This window comes from Nyctibius grandis, chromosome 14, assembly GCF_013368605.1.
Source record: "Nyctibius grandis isolate bNycGra1 chromosome 14, bNycGra1.pri, whole genome shotgun sequence".
Taxonomy (NCBI): domain Eukaryota; kingdom Metazoa; phylum Chordata; class Aves; order Nyctibiiformes; family Nyctibiidae; genus Nyctibius; species Nyctibius grandis.
The window spans coordinates 5262361-5283381 of record NC_090671.1 but is presented as its reverse complement, the minus strand read 5'-3'; the positions used below and the strand labels follow the sequence as shown (position 1 = coordinate 5283381).

The following is a 21021-nucleotide window of genomic DNA, read 5'->3' as shown; positions in this document are numbered from 1 at the left end:
ATTTTCTTTATACTGCATTAATGGATTTACCCTGTTTATATTTTACATTTTTTTCTAGTGTCTTGTTCCTTCTGGCCATACAACAATAGTAATTGCATTGTTGAATCTGCAGCCCTGGTCAAATAGCTATCATTTCTCCCTATACTGCTAATTTTATAAACAGAATTTCTTACTGATACACTTCTGCTGGAGACAGCAACAGAGACTTTCAGACACAGACAGAATGCAGGCATTTTTTCCCCCAATAAGGCTAACATGATACAGTGCAGAAAGCATTTGATTCCTGTAAATAATATCACTTCCAGTACTGATATTATCAGCAGAGCTGTAGCATCGATGAATTATAATAATGAAATATTTTAGTGTAAAACACAATGTAGCAACATTCATTTTCTTCCACAGAAATAAGAGCCATGAATCAGTATGCCATGTGAGGGAAATTTTCCTGTAAGTAATGAATCTTAGGTCTTGTTCACACTAGGAGAGTTTGCCAGTACATCTAAACTGGCAAAGTTGTTCTGGTAAACTCCTAGCATTTAAAAAAGAAATGTCACATACATAAATTGCACTGTTCTCCCAGCAAAATGATAATATTCAAATTATAAATTTGCCCTGCTTTAATAAAAAAGATAATCTCTACAGTTTTATTTTGAAATTTTAGCTTTCAATATATATGCACATATGTCTTTTGGTGCATTTATGATCGGATAGTGGCCAATTTTAAAATTCTAATAGCGTTTTGTTTTTCAAAGGTACTCTTGTGATTGCATAAATCCCTGGTATAGTTACGTTGGCAAGGGAATAGAATAAAAAATTGTATCTGTGGTAACTGAGTAGTCTAGATAATAGGATAAAAGAACAATAACAAGGTGTACAGGTTTAATCTGCTATTCCATAAAGAACAAGTAGTTACTATAGAAACTGTCACATTACATGTCTCTTCAGTATAGTACTTTATATGTGAGGAAAAGCATCTTCCACACATTAACCAACTTTGGCAGAAATAACAGCATCAACTACCATCATCCTGTGTAGGAAGATCATCGTTCCCATGCTCTCTACAGATTTCATCGCTTTTAGGTCTTTGCAATTGATATAACAAAACACTTTCTTCCTTGCAGTTTTGAGGGAGGCACCTAACTGTAGATCAAATTCTGTCAGTGAAGGAATTATGATCATGCATTACGTGAGTAATGGAACAGGCCTTTCTCTGAGAAGTTTAGCTATTATTTCAACACCACAGTATGGGAGCTTGCTGTTGATTAATGGCAGAGTTAAAACCCAACTCATCTGAAAAATGAATCAGCAGATACGTCTGTTTTCTTCAATCTCACCTTGTCCTGCACCCAGAAATCGTCAATTAGAGCCTTTCAGCATGCTTTGATTGCACTACATGGAGCTAAGCTCCCACAGGAAGTTAAGGAGAAATCTATGTCTCAAAATAGCATATACAGGAGATTAAATGCCAAGTCAAATGGCATATAAAAACATAGCTCTTTAGCTCAGTACTCTAAATGTTGTTCTTTGTATTTGGATAGATGGAAAACACACAAATACATATTGAAAGTGAATAGTTTGCATTACTTTTTTTTGCCTGGAAATAGTAAACAGTAATTTGAGAGAACCATGATGATCTGACTGGATTCCTGTTCCCTCTTCCATGTCAGGCAGGTGCCCGTTTTCTCCCATATCAGAGCAGGTTTTAATTTGAAAGGAGTAGCATGTGACTGTTGAGGTGTAACATCTAATACAGAGCTTACTGGAATCCTTAACTGCACAAGTTTTGCTCAACTTGCCAGTGCTATTCATTGACCAAAAGCCAAATCCTTGCCTGTGTATTGTTGTTTTCTGTTTGGGATCAATCAAAATAGATGCATTCATCCATGTTTAGTTTGAAGACAATAGTGCTAAGACAGAAATGTGCTCTTAAGTGGCAAATCCCATAGGGATTTTTCTAATCAATTACCCTTTATTATACCATGACAACATCAAAATATTTATATGCACACATGCAATGTTCTTGGTAAATGCACATCTCCAAATGATAGAGGGTAAATTGAGAGGCCACATCTGGTCTGTAATAAAAATATAATAAAAGGCATTTTGTATTTCATTCAATTTTCTACCAAACACCCTCTTTTTAACAAGCAATTGTGGATCTGGGTTAGATATTTATAGACGGGTCTGTGATTCTCTTTGAGCGTGAAGAACTGAACAGAACATTTAGAGAACAATAAAAAGGCTGTATTTTTATTTTTAACCATTTTTCTCATGTGGAATAGTTTAAAATAGCATCAAGTGCAGATGACTGGGAGCTGATAGTTATAACTGTCTGGCATATTGTTGCTTTGTATCAGTGACTCTAGGGAAAAAAATCATGAATGCACCTTCCAGCAGGTGGTATCAGCCTGACCTCATTTGGCTTTATCATTTAGGATGAAAATTCACTTTCTACCACTTTATCTTTTTCTCACATTCTTCAAGTAACTGAGGGTTTCACTTAATATCAACTGTTTAACTCTTCCTATGAGGTCAAACCATGGGAGACATTTAAGAATGTGAACCCAGATAATGAGTTACGGCTAATACCACAATCTACTAAAGAGAAGGACTTCTCTATTTTTTCAACAGACAAAAATTTAAAAAAGAACAAAAAACCCAATCTTTAAAAACATTAGGTGCCTTACATACATTCCTTCACAGTTCTATTAGGTACCTGCTGTAATTGCAGCTCACAGTCATTGGCTCAGCTGCTGAATCAGCAGGTGCCACTGAAGCCAAGCTCAGAAAAACAAGCATTAAATCCAGCAGCTGGTGGACAGCTGCTTGGAGGCTCACCTAGAGCCCTGGAGGACACGCTGGCTTTCCTGCGCAGGTAACTACATAGCAGTCCTCACTTATCCTAAGCTTTGTGATGGATACATGGACTCCAGCTCCTTCTGAGCCTCCATGGGAAGAAAGCAACAGATAGAGATCCCATGAAATAAGATGAAGGAATGTAGTTCTTTGTAAAGGACCCATCCTTCAAAGATGCATTATTATGTATTTTTTTTTAAAAAAAGGGAGGGAAATTAAAGTATTCTTTCCTCATTCTTCACTATCAAGGGCAAAGGAATGGGGAAAACAAAACAGAACCCCCCTCAAACTTTAACCCCAAAAGAAAGTGAGGATCATTTAGTAAAGCATACAACGAAAGATCTGTGAAATGTGAACAATTGACAAAATCACTTGAGATCAAAATATGTAGATTCTTTGGGAATTACACCCAAGGAGATGCAATTAAAGAGGGCCAGGAATTTTTTGAAACCAAAGCTTTTAAAACAAAAAGTACCAGCTTCAGATCTCCTAATAAAGTGGTCTGAGCAACAGCCTATTAGTTACTCTTGGGATACCCTCTTCCCTCCTGCAGTCTTCCTGTTTGAAGGTTTTCCACTTTGTAAGAATGATTAAATATTCATTGAAGCAGTGAGTTGAAAGTAGGTCTCTCCCACTTGAGGATACAGGTAGGCATTTAGGTTTTGTGCAATTTTTGCAATACAAATGAAAAGAAAAAATGTATTGATTTCAAATATTTTTGGTTTTGTCAGTGTCATTCTTGCCAGCTGAAGAAGTATCAAATTGGGGCCTCAAAAGAATTATATATTTTTAATAGGTACTTAGAAAAAAGTGTTACAATTGGATTTCACTTTTCCTTGTATCCTTTACCACATGATAATTCTACTTCATGTAGGAACCATGACATATAGCTACAATTTCAGCCGGCATTATTATTTGTCCCTTTTATTACCTTGTCATGTCTGATTAATGGGAATAAGAAACTGGTAGTTTAAAAAAAAAAAAAAACAACTGAAAATTTTGTTTGAGGACACAAGGGTAGTTCTGGGAAGCTATGGAAGAAGAGCTGGGGACATTCAGGTAGCTTTACGGTGGGGACTTTAGATGCCAGAGCAGTTCTGTAAAAATTTGCAATACTGCAGTCAGGTCTAAGTAATTAGTTTAGATAATTGTGCACCTATTCCATGTCAGGCCTGTGGCTAATTCTGTGTCTACGTAAACAATAAAGATATTACATATATAGATCTACCAACCCGTGGTCATTTCTGAAGTACAAAGTAGATATACACAGTGGTAGCTGTAGCCGGTTATAACTGATCACTACCTCTTTTGTGAAGCAGTTTTAGACAGAGGAGTGAAAAATTGTACAAAAGACTGTTTGGTCTATGACTACGTTAGTGATAAACTAATAGAAAATTGCATAAATGTGACTGATGGGTTTTGTGATTTACCACTCCTCTTCTTTAAAAGTTTTTGCTCTGTCAATGACATGTACAAGATCAATTCAAGTAACAAATGGAAATGACTTAGGAAGCAATTCAGCCTCCAGTCCCTAGGACCATTTTCAGCTTTCAAGGGTAACCCATCTGGCCTCCAGCTGCACCCTAGAAGTGTTCAAGTGTCCCGTAGGTCTTCAGTCACACCTGGCACTCCCAAGCGATACCTCAGATCCTAAAATGACGTTAGAAACCTACATTTAGCCATCTGAATCACTTTCTTGCTAACTGGGTGATGGAACCACTAAAATGGGCAAAGCACATTATGCTAACTTTAGCTGACAAATGAACTGATTCAATTGATAAACACTATCAAATCTTTCAATTAATGTACTTTTCAGACTTACTTATAACAATGTTATTTTTAAAAGCATATTACAATGGCAGTAATTTCTATCAGCTGATGAAATAGTTTCTGGTATCTGTTATAATTGTTGCAAATATGATTCTCTGTTTCTGTTTAACAGTGTTTTGAACACTCTATATAATGTTCTTAAAGATAAGCACATTCGTAGCACTGTTGAAGTGCCTATGCTTAATCTGGCATGTTTACAGAAGCTAGACCTAATATTTTAGTCCAGGTTAAGTAACAAGTTCATTTCACTGTTGTTGTGGCTTGGGTCCTACTGCACTAGTTGTTTTACAAATAAAGTATAAAAAAGGTCTTTTTGCAAGAACACCATTCATTCACTTAGAGAGCCTCATTCAGGAATGCTCCTCTAATCAGAAAATACGTACACTGTTAAGACGTGCCTACTTGGGGTAGACTCCTTTCAGCCAACGTCTGTGATTTACAGCTCACTGGAGGAATAAGGCTCTCAACCCAAGAGCAACATTTACTGGGGAGGCACTTCAAAAAACAAATCATCTTCAAAGCAGCCCACACCTTGGCAGTCTTGTATTCAATTAAGATTTAGGAATTGTTCACTGCTGGAAATAGACTAAAAAGCACTGGAAAGCACTATTGTAGAACCTCATTCAGAACAGAAGGCAATTTTCATTGAGTAGTTTTCCTTAAGACCATGGCTTCCCATGGCAAACGGGAACCTGCAAAGTCGGTCTGAGTGGGAAGGGGAGAATCAGGCTGCCTTTCCATACAGCTCCGCTCACGTCGTGCAGCCATCTGCGCCTGTGGTTCTAATCAAGATGTGCTGCTTCTACTCTCCTTTCAAATGAAATTGCCAAGGCAGACCATCTGAAACAGAAAAGGATTTCACCCACCTATAGTACTGTATTCTTCTTTTCCTAGAGGTTTTATCAGTTCTAACCCTTCAGCTGTGCTTGTCTTGGCACCAGTGCAGGCGGTGTGAGCTGTGGGTAACCTGGACTCACCGCAGCCTTGCCAGCGTTCTAGATCAGCAAATCGAAGCAGTGGATTTGTCAACACTACAATTTCTCCAGTTTCTTCTTCTTTGAAATTTTCTGTCAGGTCATTTTTTTAAAGTAGCAAAAACCCAAATCTCCCACCCTTCTAACAATGAAGAAAATGTAAAAAAATAACTGCTTATACAATGAGATTGAATTAATGTTCCCTTTAACCTCCTCCTGTTGTCTTCTACCACTATTCCCAGTCTCTCAGTCTATTCAATTTTCAGTCTGTGCAATGATTCATATATTCAAAGCAAGTTTATGCTAATTTTCAGGATTAAATTCCTCAGTATCTGACACATAATTAATTCTACATACTTTGTTCCTTTAAGCCTCTCATTTTTATTTATTGTTTGACAGTAGTATAATCAAATCTGTATAGGAAACTTTCTTCTTCATATACCTCTGTTGCTGATTGACTGTGATTCAGTTATACTATAGAAGTTCAGAGAATATTTTCACCATCTTAATTACATGTTTCTCCTAAGGAACAAAACTGACAAAATGACTGCTCTTTTACGTCTGAGCACCTGGGAGGTTAATTCACTAGTTGCAAAAGGTGAACATTAAAGGTAACCACAACGTTATAATGGTCATTTTGCTGTGTAACGCCGTTTTGTAAGGCAGAATTCCAGTTGCACAGATATAGCTTCCAGATACAGAAATTTAAGATATTGAACAAAACTATTTCTTGAACTTCATTCATGTTTCTTTAATTTGTTGGCCTTCTGCCCCAAAAGAGGAAAAGACTTTTTTAGAAATGATTCTCTCAGCAGAAGTTCTGAAAACTGAAGCCTTGCGATTGTGCATTTCTCTGACATTAAGGGCTTGTAAGGCAGTTGGACTTAAAAGTGTAAAACTGTTTTTATTAGTGTAAAACACTGCCACAGTCCCCTGACAGGTATCTCTCCAAACAGTCAGGCATTTTTAGACACCACAGTAATATCATTAATTGCAAGACTTATCCATGGCTCTGAGGAAGCTGTCTGCTCTCATACAGCTTCCCACGGAGGAAGCTTCCCCATCCTGCCAAGCCTCCAGCCCAGCCCACCACCCTCTTTGGGTCTCCCATGACATCAGGGAGAGGCCGTGGGGCTGCAGTGGGCAGGAGGGTCACAGCCACCAGCCCTCCCCTCTGAGTGTGGTGCTCTGGCTGGGGAGCTACGGCCACCAGCTGAGCCACAGCGCCTACAGAACGTGGTGCTGAACTGGCTCTTAATGACTTCTCAACTGTCCAACTGACCTGAAGAATTACTTCAAACAACCTTTTGGCTCTGTCCTTCGCATCCACTCCTTTTGCCCTGTCCAGCTAGACAATAATCCGTGTAGGAAATGAGCTGTCTCTCACACATCTTTACAACAAGCCTCTGTGCTAGAGCAGACCTTATTTCTCCATAGGAATCTCTAATATTTACTACAATGCAAGTAGTAATCATATGAATGTTTGTCAAACTGATAATGTCGCGTTCACCTTACAGTATCAATTTCTGTGTGACTGAAACTCGCTATAGTAGTTGTATAGCAATTACTATATTGTATATCAAAGCATACTCTTGATGTACATGCTTGGTATAAAGTATAAAATCCAATATTTCAGTTAGTGTTTGTGAATGTGCCAGTCTAGGTTCTCTTCTGAACATATTCTCTGTGTTATGCACACTAAATTCACGGTTTTCTGAGTGCTGTATTTCACAACAGGTACTTGTGGAAGCAGAATGTCAGCAGAGTCTCTTACGGCTAAGGGCTGCACTGGTCCCTTCTAGTCTCATCTTACAGCTACATGTCTCTATTACTGACCAGCAGAAAAAAAGGACGAATTTTGACCTGGAAAATCTGAAGTGGGATAGGAACTCAGTGGCTGAAGCTCAGCTTTTTGGGAGTAGTTATCTCAAGGCTTTAATTTTCTCTACAGTAATTGATCTGAGGACTTTGGCACAAGTAGTACATATGTCAGATTGTTTTCCTTCCTTCATGCATTTTGGCAAAGTCTTCCCTGTGGAGGAAATTAATAAATTTCAGGATGACATTTCCTCCTTCATCCAAAAGAACAAGAAAAAAAAACCCTCTGGGTTATTTTCAGTCTTCAATTTTTATGATTTTTAAAAAGCTTTCTCTGAATAAAGGAAAGGTACTTTGTCAGAGAAATAAAAGCCAAGAAATTTCCTATTTTGTGTGCCCAATATGGATGTAAGATCAGTTGAATGCATGTTATATATATGCACTTGCATTCACATGCTTAGGTATATAGGATGATCATGACTGTGTCTATATGTTAAGTTGCAAATTTAGAAAACTTAAAGAAGATTAATTATATGGGAGGTGCAGGCAGCTAGAGTCTGAAGGGCAAAATAAAAACGCTGCAAAAGATATCAATGCTTATAGTGCAGTGTGCAAGGAGACTATCAACAATTAGAGCTAGGAAAAATATTATAAGTCAGTGGTACTTTATTACTTCTATTTCACCTTCATTTTGATTATTTCCTTTCTTGTATACGATAATGTATGAATACAGTTTTATTAAAAGAAGGAAATGTTGCTTTCATTTTGGAGACTACCTTCTGATGCCGTATGAATGACCAGCAATGCACAGTTCATGGATTATGCACTACCACAACAGAGAGCATATTTCATTATTTCCACCATAGTGGTTTTGGTGATTTTACACTAAAGGATCTGAGACTGACATCAGTCAGAAGTAGGGTACTTGTCTTGGTCAATTATTGATCTTACCCTGTAGATAATTCTTGTATAAAATGAGAATCCAAGATTTATTTTTCAGGTTGGAAACTGTCTCTGTGAAATACAGGTCTACTCTGTCTAATTCATCCCCAGGGTTTCGAGAGATGCTGTGATAAAAGACATTCTGTAGACCAGAATTTTTAAGTTCTTTAGATATTACTCCTCTTTTCATAGGGCATAAATGATTTAGATGGTTAAACCCATTGCTTTCAAGCAGAAGGCCACAGGCAGTCTTATTTACTACCAAAATTATTTTTTTAAAAAAAGTTAATCTGTTTCTTGGATTTCTAAATTATAATAGAGAAGCTAATACAGATATATTAGTTGTAGTTTCTATGTTAATTGTTTTCAGCGGTGCTTTGATATTACAATTTCACACATGCTAAAGCAAAGATTCTAAAACCAAAACCAAGACACGCAGGAGGCTCTTTCATTCTTTACTGAGGATTAGGAACTTCTTGTTTTTCAGACCAATCTTTCCTGTTCCTTGTTAATACTGGAAACGTTTTTGATTTTTAAAGGATCCCCAGAGGCAGCCACATTATGTGCTTCTCCAGTGTACTCCTGACTATTTCATATTTTTATAACCTTAATTTCTATTATGTCTTTCATTCAGATAACATCCCAAAATCCTTAGTATTGGAAAAATTCTCAGTGGCTTCAGAAGCAGATCCCATAGTGCTTTTATAAAGTTTACAGCTATTGTATTTTTAGTGAGGATATGACAGACACTACTATTGAGGTTGTGATTTTATACCTGGTAAATCCCTAGGGCTGTCATAAGATAAATACATTTAGCCAATGCACAGATTTGGAATGGTTTGGAGTAGAATTGTTTGCTTTTTCTAGTCTTATACCAATATCTGCAGTGTTTTCCTCAGTTCTCTTAATATCCCAGTAGCTCTTCATTTCCATCTCTCAGTCATTTAAGATAAGAGATACTCTTTGTCTCTAGGCATAGACATCCTTTGGGACACTACTGTTTATTCCTGTTAAATTACCATTGAAAGACAGAGAAATATTTTTGCAAAGAAGAAAATATTCTGACTTTCAAAGATGTCAACAGAATTTCCCTCTTCAGTTAGAAGACTTGCTAAAGCTCATGGGGTACAGGCAGGTGAGTTCTGTTTCATTTAGCGTGGTCTACCTCCTGCTCCAAACTTACCAGAGAGAAATTTCAGCCCAGTTTTATAGTAGTATTACATTTAATCTATTCCCTGACACAGCCCTGATGCTGGAAGCACTGAGACTCAAAATGCTAAATCTTAACATTAAATTAGCTACTTCAGGGTTCTTAAGCTGTGCTCTTGTGACTGGTGACTCAGAAATCTTCTCAGGGAGTCTAAAGAATAATTTTTTTTTTTCAATTTAAACAGTAGTAAGCAAGGAGTTATTAAGGCAGGTGTGCTGGGGAAGGATCTGCTGTGGTCATCTTGTCAGTCAGAAAGGAAACATTATACAAGCACTGCATTTTTAGATGTATATAATATGTGCTAGCACTCACTGGTTTGATAAACACTTAGTTACCTCTAGAATGGTGCTAAGCCATTGCAGTGCTAGCAAGAGAGCTGCTAGGTCCAGAAATTTTGTCAGGATCATTCGGCTACTCCGGGAGCTCCCATCCCGGGGTTTCACAGCCGCTGTGTACTGCACGTGTTCGTAGCACACCGTGATGCTAGAGAGCATTTTTCCTTCCCACTGTGTCTGGCTCTGCTTTTCCTTTCCTTGTGTGCCCCTCCCTAAGCAGAAATACTGTTACTAAGCATTTCAACTAGTTGTGTGAACATCACAAGGAGGCATCTGAGGTGTTAACAAAACATTCGTATTATATAGAATCTGTGTTTACATATTATTTTACTTTATTATACTACACTGTATGTTGCTTTGTGGCCATGCATGAGGCACACGCTTTGTACTAAAACAAACATTTAAATGTCTTTGCATTGAGAACGAACATTTGTAAGGAAAAGGATTTGTAATGTGATTTAATTGATTTATGTAATTGAAAACCAAAACAAAACACCACTGTTATGTACTATAAATGACTCCTTTGTCTTCTACAAAAATTAATTTGTTTACATGCCCTGCAGCTATACTGAGAGAACAGAATAAATGGCAACTCCTCTTTGGGCCTATTTGAAAAAAGAGTCAGGAAAGGGAGGATGAGAGTGGCCAGAGGGTTGTGAGAAGGAAGAGATGAGTGCTCAGATAAAAAGCAGCCCAAGGGAAGATTACAAGTTCTCAGAAAAACAGATCAATAAGGATGTTAACTATGCAGCTGCAACTATTTGCATTTTGAAAACATTTTTCCCTACTACTTCACTATGCCCAGGGTATCTAGAACACTCTCTGCAATAGAGAAATCACCTTTGAAAGGGCAGTATTTTAATGAAAAGTCAAGATCCTGAGGGTGCCATTGCATTTTCAGTGTAGGACTACAAGAGGCACCAGCCTGCCTTCCCCTCCTATTGCTTGCTCAGTAAGATGCAAGGATCTGAGACTGCTCTAATTTACAAGTAACTCTCAAACAACTTTCCACAGATTTTGTCTCCTCCCTTTTCCCTTTTCCCTCCCTAGACCTTCACCCTTTGGTTCCCTTGGGAAACCCATGACGAATTTCCACCTGGAAATTTCAGTCTCAGTGTTGGGTAGTCCCTTTGTTGTTGTTGATGGCCTTTCCTCTCCACCCTCTTTCTCTTCACCACATTGAGACTTTTGACAAGGTCAAACAATTCATCTTTGTTTCTATATTTATATCTGGGAAGCTCCCTTTAGTAGCATGAAAGCATTTCAGATAGGACAACTTGACAAAAACAGTAGAAAAGAAAGCTCTTGGTACAGAGACCTGCCCTGGTAAAATAAAACATATTTCTAAAAAAATGAAAACGGCACCAGTGTTCATACAAAATAAGCACCCCCTGGCTACACAGGGATTTCTGACCACAGAATAAATACTACTTAATGGCTCCACAAAATATAAGCTATCCTAGACAACACTCTGTACATTATCCTGCCAGCTTACTGAAACAGAAAGACAGAAAGTGGCTTTGTTGTGTATTTTGCACTGAGGACAGCAGTGCAATAGTAAAGGCCGGCACCAAAAGACGACACAAAGCGCAAATGCAACGAATGAGGGATGACCGAGCCGAAGAAAGTCAATAAACTGGAAGGAATAAACTCGAGGGCCAATGAAAGCAGTCCTGTCTAGCTGACTGTATTAGAAGAGAAGTGAAAGACATAGACACAGAGAAGTGAAACTTGAATGCTGATAGTACTTGTTGGCCATGTGATAATAAAGTGATCCAGAGAACTGAAATAAGTCAGCAAAGAAGTCCTGAAAAAGAGGGAATTGCAGGAAACTAAAAATGGAAATGAAGATGATGGGTTAAAAAATGGCTATTAAGTATTTCAAAGCAAGTGCAAAAAATAGTAATGGAAACCTGTCTGGGAAAGAACAAAGTACATCTACCAGCACGAGAAAAGTAGATAGAATGCTATAGCCAGGGTTGTTATGGAAAGATGGAAAGTTAAATTAAAGTAAGCAATGGCTTCTCTGGGCTCAGGGCAGAGTGCTCACTGCTCTGCCCCCACCCCATCTAGTGATACACGGAGCCACAGCTGCAAGGGTAACATTTTTTTCACTTTCCTTTCCTGCTTTGCCTTTCTGGCACAAGGAGAAATCCTTGTTTTTAAAATGTTGTTAGCTTTCAAGAGTGAATTGTCTGAATCTGTTTTTCTTTATTATTTGTTTGAATTCTCACAACAACTGACCTCCAAATGTAGCATAGGTAGTAAAAGCTGTAATAACATCACCCCAGGGTGCTTCTTTGCATTCGCATTAGTAAAGTGGACCCTAATAAGTCAGTAACATAAGAAGTTATTCAGTGTCAGCAAAACCTCAGAAATATATACAACAGAATAACCTCTAGATTAGAATCATGTTTTTAATTTGATTGTCAAGCTGAGGGATTTGTCCTGTGCACTACCAAGGGCCATTAAAAGCTCTTTCCCACTTGTCTTTTTATCCCTGACTGTGAAGATTCATTTGAAAATACCTTGATGACTTATCCACAAAGCTTCCTTATCTAACCGTATATGAATCACTTTGAAAGGAGCCACATTTCTCTTAGCAACCAAAGAATCAGTCTTAGCAACAAGACAGCTGGAGAATTTTGTTTTCACATAGTTACTCGTGGACAGTACGTTCTGCTTTCTGCTTTCCCATGGCATTGCTGGTTCAGTGTTGACTTAGGACTGTGAAAGAAATGGAACAAATCAGACACTTGCTCATAGCAAAGACAGCACTTGCAGGGCAAATGACGATCTTTCTACCTTTGATGCTACTTCCTTTAGATGATAGTGCAATTGTACTGACTGCTGGAAAGCTCAACATTTAAATTTTCCCCATGACAGAATTACTACAAAGAAATGTGTGAGGAAGCCGACAGTTTCCAAAACCTTGACTTCCCCTACAGAAAGTATTAGCCCTAAAGGCTCACATCTCAGCCTCTCCTAACATCTGTTCATGTTGAGAACAGTTAGAAAGGCTGGATATAAGATCACACACACACACACACACACATATATATATATTTCCCATATTTTCTTAGCAAGAATAATTTCGGGAGAAATATTATACTGGGGGAAACTGGGAACATCAGAGCAATCACCATTTTGATTATTACCTGGGCTGATGTCTCTACAGGACTGTTGGGGAAGCTTCCTGAGGAAGCAGTGCTAAGATGGCATTTATGAACAGACCCGTGTTGTAGTAGTTTCCATCTCTCAGTCCCACATCTGTGTAAGGAAATGAGTTACCATATGCATTTTGATCCTGTTGAGAAATTCAAAGGGTAGGTAGACCTAGTAAGTGCACTCACACCTCACCCACGTTCCTTCTCCCTCTCCTCTTGTAGGGGCTGTTGGCATACTGCACGCCGGTTTGATTCCCTCACTTGTATTGAAATTGAAGACTGAGTCAGATGAAATCCTGGAGCTAATCCTAGATACACTCTCCAACTGTCTACGTGTGGAGGCTTCGGAAGCTCTAGCAACTGATGCCATTACTATCCTGAAGGAAAAGCTCACACACTCATCAGTGGCCATCAGAAGCAAAGCAGCTTGGGTCCTGTTAGAAATTGGGTAAAGAAATCCGTATATAAAACTTAAGCCCAAGAAAATACTCATTTCGTGAGTGAATCAATGTCATTGGTTTACAGTTGTGTTCCACCACACACTGAAGCTGTCATATTTCACATATAAAGCAATATCAGCTTGAATGTGCACATAGGTAGAAGACTTCTAAAAACCGTAACTGCTATAAATCACTCAAGAAAGCAGATGCTGATGAGGAAATGTCATTCCTTCTCCTTCTATTTGTCTTCAGTATTGGCAGTGAAATCAGGATTTTCTTCCTGGTACAGCACTGCTGAGAAAAAATTATTGCATGAAAAATCATGTGAAAACAAGATTCTGACCACTGTGGAGGTATAGAAAAGCACCCTTATTTTTTTTGACAACTGCTTGCTCTCAACAAATTAAAGGTCCTGGGAAACTTTCAATGTGATTGAGGACAGAAATAGTTTTCTGACACAGGCTGCTACATTCATCAGGGATGGATCAGAAAAAGCAATCTTTATATTAAATTTGTGTATCAAACACCGGATGAAAGGAACAACTTAAGTCCACCGTCCTGCAATCGCAAAATGTAATAAAAATGCTCAACAGATGTCTAGTTTAAAAAGATCTGCAGATCACGTAGTTTACATACCAATTGGGACAAAACACTTCCTAATGTCCTATAACAAAGCGAGGTCTTATAGAAGAGAATGAGTGTAGATGACATGAGTCATAGAAAGAAAGCAGAAACACAGCTCGAGTATGGACAGCAGCTACGTTCTAGGTCCCTGCAGTAGCTGGGCCATGTTTAATATTCTCCACATTAGAGAGGCTGGAAAGAAAGACAGAAAATTGACCTGGGAGAAGAGCTAATTGCAGATCCCTAATTTGGCATATTTTAAAATCTGTATAGGGTTCAACAGCCAGGTTTCTAACTAAATTGCCGTTAGGACCACCAGCACACTTAACCCTACATCCTGTTACATGCTGCTGCCCATCAACCTCCTGTGTATCATAGAACATAAAAAAAAAAAATCCAAATGTCACCTAAAAATAGCCTAAAAAATTGTTAAGCCCACACACATAGGTTAATATGGTATCATCAGTATTGCATCAGCACGTAGATTTAATAGACCCCAGGCACAGGCAGACATGCCCTTTCTTTCCTTTGTGGCAGGGCGGTGGTGCTTGCCATCTGTCTAACAGTCAGAACACTATGACTCCAAAGAGAACAGGGAGGAGGACTGTGTCAGCACAGTTGTCATGAAACAAGAGGAGGGCTGCAGGGGTCCAGGCACGGGGAGAAGCTGTGGGGAGCTGCACAGTTAGCAGAGGTGGTTCAAGAAAGCAACTTAACCCTCTTTTCTGCACAGTACTCATAAGGAAGGAAAAAGCGCGGTGTGTGAAGAAGTCACTCCTGTGCTGGTGAGCCTGCTGGAAGATCCAGACCCTGAAGTCCAAGCGAGTGCAACAGGAGCACTGATGTTTGCTACCATTAAACCTCAGGGTGAGAGACAGAGGCAGTTCTGTTGGGGTACTTTCTGGAAACCCAGTTCTAAGGCAGCTTAGTAACAACACCTTTGTCCCCCCTACCACCAAGTCCTCAGTTTCTGATAGTGTTAAAGCTCTTCAAGAAACTATAAGATTAGGACATTTCTTTATATCTGTCTCGAGCAACTATTGTTGCTCCTCCACAGTGTCCAGGGGGGACAGTATATTTCACATTCTGTTCACCTGAAGTAGGTCAAGAAATTATTTATCTACCCCAGCTGCATCGTTTCCCTCCAGAGGGGGAACATTTTCTGTTCAAGTCCAGACCACACAGAGATCCACATACCTGAAGCTACTCTGAATCACCAGTCCTCAACAGAGGAGTGCTACTTTCTGGAAACTCTTTTTGTGGTTAGAAGCAGTTTCTCTCTCACAGCTGGGAGAGGAATGAATATTAATGCTGTTCTCCCGAGTAACTTACATGACACTGAAAATACTAACTGCTAAATTTTCAGTGTGATGAATGAGTAATTAGTCATAAAAGACTGTTAATAACAGCAGTTGTGTTCCAGTCCTCCTCTGCAACTGTCCCCCTGGCTTCCAAAGACAACACAGGAGTGGATCTCAGTGTTTGAAGTGTCTTTTAAAAATAAAGAATGGAGGATGTTCTTAAGGACATCTAACACCGCCACACCCCCCCCACCCCCCAATAGTTTATCCTAATGTTCAGTGCCTCATATATTCTTAGATAATTTGTTGCAAATTAAATAATAATGTGCAAAGCAGATAAAGTTAACTAAGATCTTCTTTCTAAAAATAAATAGCTGGCAGATAGCCTTGGTCTTCAAAAGAAAAGCATGTCCTACCTCTTTGCACTGCACTCTCTGGGGCTTGCAGAGCTGTAGCTGGGCGGGGAGTAGAAAGCAGCAATTCAAAAGCATGTTGATTATATGTAATAACACATTTTAAAGCCAGTTTATTTCTCTACAGGGCGATTCTCAGCCCTAGGGGCTAAAGCCATTCCACCTTTGCTGAAGTTGGTTGCTGAGGAAACCAGCAAAGCCCGTCTGAGCGCAATCAAAACCCTCACCATGCTGGCGGAGGTACCGGAGGGCCGCAAGACGCTCCTAGATCATACAGATACATTCCAGCAGTGTCTGAATGATCCCTCTGAGGCCGTGAAAAGAGCTGCCAAAACCGCCATCAGTGTCATCAGATGGAAACCTTTCGGAAGACATGATGTTTCATAGAGATCTATTGCCCTCTGTTGTTGTCTGGCTGTAAAAGTTGCATGATTATATGAGACCTTCAAAACTCTCTTCCTTGGTTACCCTGGATCAGTTCATCCTGAAAAGTCATTTGTCAACAATCTCACATCTATATTGCAGGTCACAACCAGAATAATGGGGAAAAAGAAAAGTTAGGAAGTCTAATTCTCCACTAGGAGTTATTTCCTGAGTTATCAAGATTTTCTTGTGATACAAGAAACCAACCCTTTTTGTTTTCTTCATAATGTTCTCTCTTTTTCTTTTGAAACCTCAGCCTATCAAACATTAATCAAAAACTAATTTCTAAGTAATATTAGAAAGAAAGATTCATAATTAACCTCTCCAGCAGCCTTCTCTATGCTGAGAAATTGACCTAACGACAGGAATTTACATGAGTTTTGCTGCAAACATTTGTTGAACATGGGATTAGAACCATTTAGAGCATCATCACAGAAAAAAAAGCAATGGCAATGTCATAGAAGGGCTTCCCCAAGAGAATTATGAGGCTTTCCCAGCCTAAAATATAACCAAATACTTATCAGCATGGTTCTAACAAATGGAGTTGCTGACAAGACTTGCCAGCAGTGAAGCTGGTGCATATGGACCCCACTGCCCTGGGCTAAGAGCACTGCAGCCTAACCCTGTCCCTATGATGAGAATTGTCCATGTGACACTCCAATACCCCCAGCTAATGCCTTCTCGAGGAGAGTTCTAGTAGCAGCCCTTACCTTGCAGCTCCTTCTGAGCCCGGCTCCTGCTCTGTGTGTCAGCAGCCTCTCCCTCAGCCTTAGCTGCAGTGATTACTCCTGTGTTTTTAAGCTGGTGAGGATCTCAACAGGCAGGTTTTCTCCTTCCATGTGCTTCGAGCCAGGCTCAGGGCTGCCATGTGCAGTTGTCCACGCTTAGCGTAAAAGGAAAGTAAGTCAGAAAGACTTTACTAGGGCAGCCCTTGGTAAGGCTCTACTGGGGACAGACCCCACTGCCTCTAACAGAAGAGGGAGCTGACCCCTATCAGAAATTGACTGTAACATGGAACAAGTGTGTCTGTTTGTGCTAGTACTTGGTATTTTGTAGTTTTGTCTAGCTGTAATCTATCTTTTGAGTAGAAAAATTAACAAATATAATGGAAATGGAAGTGTTGTGCCAGAACTGAAGAGTTTTGCCGTTGTGGCTCACTTTTGGGGGAGAAGGAGGGGACAAGAGGAAAGCTGATCCTAATGTTACGGTCTAGTCCAACAGGAATTGGACAAGACAATCTCCAGAAGTCCCTTCCAACCTCGAGTATTGTATGATTACAGTTGTCTAAACAGAGAGATGAGGAGATAAACAGAACAGAGAACTGAAAATGTCAATTCCCTATTTTGGAAAAAAGTGTTTGTTTTTTTTTTTTTTTCTCTTTAAAAAACTCAACAGTTGTTTTTTAAAAAAACCTTTACTCCATAGAACTGAGAATAACATAGAAAGTTCAGGCTGTTTGTAGAAGCAAGCCTTGCCAGCAAGGCATAAATTGCCTGAAGGAAATAAGGTAGTTCCTGTGGTGGGAAGTTCAGTAGCGTTTTACTCCCTGTGTAGTCAAGGCAGGTCACTACAGATAGGTTGCAAACGTCTCTTATCTGCAGTTGCAAGTGTGTAATTTAAGAGGCATCAACAGAAAGCCTGGGCAAAGAAATAAAGCAAGCTAGCAGGACAGATCCTGGCCATTCTCAGTGACCAAGAAAGGTGTGATAGTGCAGCTGGCAGCTTCACAGGAAGGCCCATTTGCTTTCACTCAGGTTTTACACTCACATGGTATTTTTATACCTAGAAGTTACCAAGTCGTAGCAACAAGAAGCTGCATCATCTGTATAAAGGAGTTGTCAGGGCTGCTTTCCCTTTGCAGAAACACCCTGTCACGCTGCAAACTGCATTACCCTTATACAAAGCACAAACATTCTGTAGGAGTGATTCAATTTAAAATGTTTCTCTTCCATAACCTAAACAAAGGGTGAATTTCCTCTCCTGTAAAGATTTAATTTGAAAGTATTGAGTCAGTTGGATTCATTCTCTCTGGGCAGGATCTTGGAGGAACTCTGCCTTTTACACACACTTTACATACATAAGGCACTCATACGTAATACACATTGATGCCAGAGTGCATCCAATTCACTAAAAGAGAGCCAGGCAGCTTCATAACACACTAAATGTTCAGTAAAGGACTAGGGAACACCAGGGAATGGTGGGGTCATCTGCACTTACAGAACTGCTGCAGGAAATGCAGCAGCAACGATCATTTTAGCTGAGTCCCAAACTTCTGTCACAGCCTTCCCCGATAATTCAGGTATCACACTTCAAGGAGTTAGCAAAATAATGAGCTTGTTCAGATGTAGAAATAAGACCATCCAGACTGAACTGCTCTGACTAGAAGAAATGTAGCTGACTTGGACCTTAAGTACTGCATTGTGAGCATCTGCCGGATCATTGCCTGAAAGACAAGATAAATTGTTTCCAAATAAGGCTCTATTGGGTATCAAAGTTCTTGTCTTATGTACAGCACATACAAAAATGGAACAAAGCCTCAACTGAACTCTGAAATCTAGATGCTGGTGGTAATCCTTCCACGTGTCAGCTTTTGTCTCAGCGATTCTTTGGCACTATTGCATCTGACAACATAAAATATGACATTGCAATCACAACAATAATTCCATTGGGCTGTACTGACCATGTTCTGCCTATATAAACACCAAAATTCAAAGTCTGTGTACAAAACAGCTATGAACCACTACTAAATTTTTTTTTAAAACTTATAAAGCTATATTTACTGGAAAAGAAAGTTTCAGATATTATAATTCCAATTCACATGCTCAGGTGTGGTGCAGCTTGCTGCAATTTATTGGAAGGACTGCCGATGATAAACGTTTGCAGGAACACAGCACAATCTGTGGCAATGGTGGCAGAGCTGAACAGCCCACGTGAAGCAGAGGATGCTACAGAGAGCATGAGCTAATGCAGAAATAACCCCATTTCTTGCAGAACACTGTTTTGTAATCTGTGGTGTCTCTAGAGCTGTATTATCTTGGTGTCCAAACGTTTGGTGTCTCATACTGGGTTCCACTGCAGGAGAGTGTACAGCACAGGCACAGTGCAGCAAACCCCATCACAGCGTGGGAACAGGCAACAATGCACAGATCTACCTGATATAGCAGAGAAATATCACACTATTGCCTTTGTAATCCTGGCTATACAGAACCTGAATTAAGAGGCAAGTTTTTATTCTACAAAATAATTTTTCAGGGTATATTAAAATGTAACATACAATTGCTCCCATAGGAACACACCGATTCCTAAATCTCCTTCCTAAAATGAGTTTCTCAGCCACAGTTTGACACCTGAAGTCCCTTCACATTCTTCATAAAAACCTTTGAGATAGCAAATGTAATTTAAATTAGCCAAATAGGTAACACTCCTAACTAAATGTCCCAATGTGGGCTTTTTTTTCCCAGGAAAATGTAGATGTGCTTTCTTTTTATGTTATTTGGCAGGAAATAACATACCCTCTTTTACTAGAAGACAAAAAAGGAACAAATATAATTTTATAGGGCTTATACTATAGGCCACCCATATATTTAGTAACAAGGCACAAAACCAGCATAGATATCGCAACCATCCACCAGTGTTAACACTTACTAACTGTTAACAGTTACTAAGATGTCCAATAATTTCTGGGATATGTTTGAGTGTATTTCTGAATCTCCCTGCTAAAGCAGGGACTATAAGATGGGAGATGAGATTACAGCCCTGAAATAGTAGTTGGGAAATGAAAGCAATCAAGAATAAGTCCTTGAAAAAGTTTTCACAAATAGAGAAACCTGTGGTGAAAAAAGGAAATATCCAAGTTGACCCAAAACATATTTGGAAGAGAGACAAAATTCAGCTCAGTGGCATGAACAGAAATTACAGGGTTAAAAGAACTGAGTAGAAAATACCCAGCATAAGCTTGGATTTGTAGGTTTGGAATTCTCGCTCTTATTCATTGCTAAATTAACTTTGATTCTGTAATTTAGCAAATAATCATTTAATGAATTTTCATATCTTAAAAAAAAAATATGATTAAGGATTTTCTTTTTCTTCTGAGGTGCACTATGTCTTGAAACAAAGGAGAACAAGATGCACTGAAGTTACAGTAACACTGATTTATAAGCCAGGTTGGAGTTAACCCAGGGTATCCTCTGGCCCTAGCAGGACTTTAACTGCTGTCAGTTATTACTTAACTGCCGAGTACCGTGTTGCCCTCAAGACAGTGCACAAAATCAAAAATGCATCCTAAAATTCTTCTCATACTGACATTCTGATAAAACAAAAAGGCCCCCTGTCCTAGCAAGTCCAAGGGCAGGAACAGATTGGGCCGTGTTCCCCATGAACTTCACCACCAAGATGATGACACCGATGTTACGTGACGCGAAATGGGCAACCCGCAGTAGCGATAGTTTTCCACAGACATTCTCTCCTTTCTCAAATGAGGACACATTTCTGACCCAAGTCACAGATTCGGTCCTAGAGACGTGCTCGCTGGCTTTGCAGTTGTCTTGGTGTTGAACATTCATTCAACACGCAGCCAAGGGCCAAGGACCAGAGAAAGCACTGAAATACAATGCATGTATGGGGAGTGCCATGGCTGTCTGTAGCTTTGGAAGGAAAGACAACAGCCCCTAATTTGTGAGGCTGGTCAA

The 21021-nt window shown here is 39.4% G+C and overlaps 1 protein-coding gene across 1 annotated transcript in view; it reads left to right on the top strand.

The window, feature by feature from the left end:
- Nucleotides 1–16297, top strand: part of RSPH14 (radial spoke head 14 homolog) — an 89590-nt gene extending 73293 nt beyond the window's left edge. Inside the window, exons 4-6 of the mRNA XM_068412937.1 lie at nucleotides 13355–13580; nucleotides 14930–15063; nucleotides 16038–16297. Coding sequence (XP_068269038.1) covers nucleotides 13355–13580; nucleotides 14930–15063; nucleotides 16038–16297 — 620 coding nt within the window. The remainder of the gene's footprint in view (nucleotides 1–13354; nucleotides 13581–14929; nucleotides 15064–16037) is intronic.
- Nucleotides 16298–21021: the final 4724 nt, after the last annotated feature.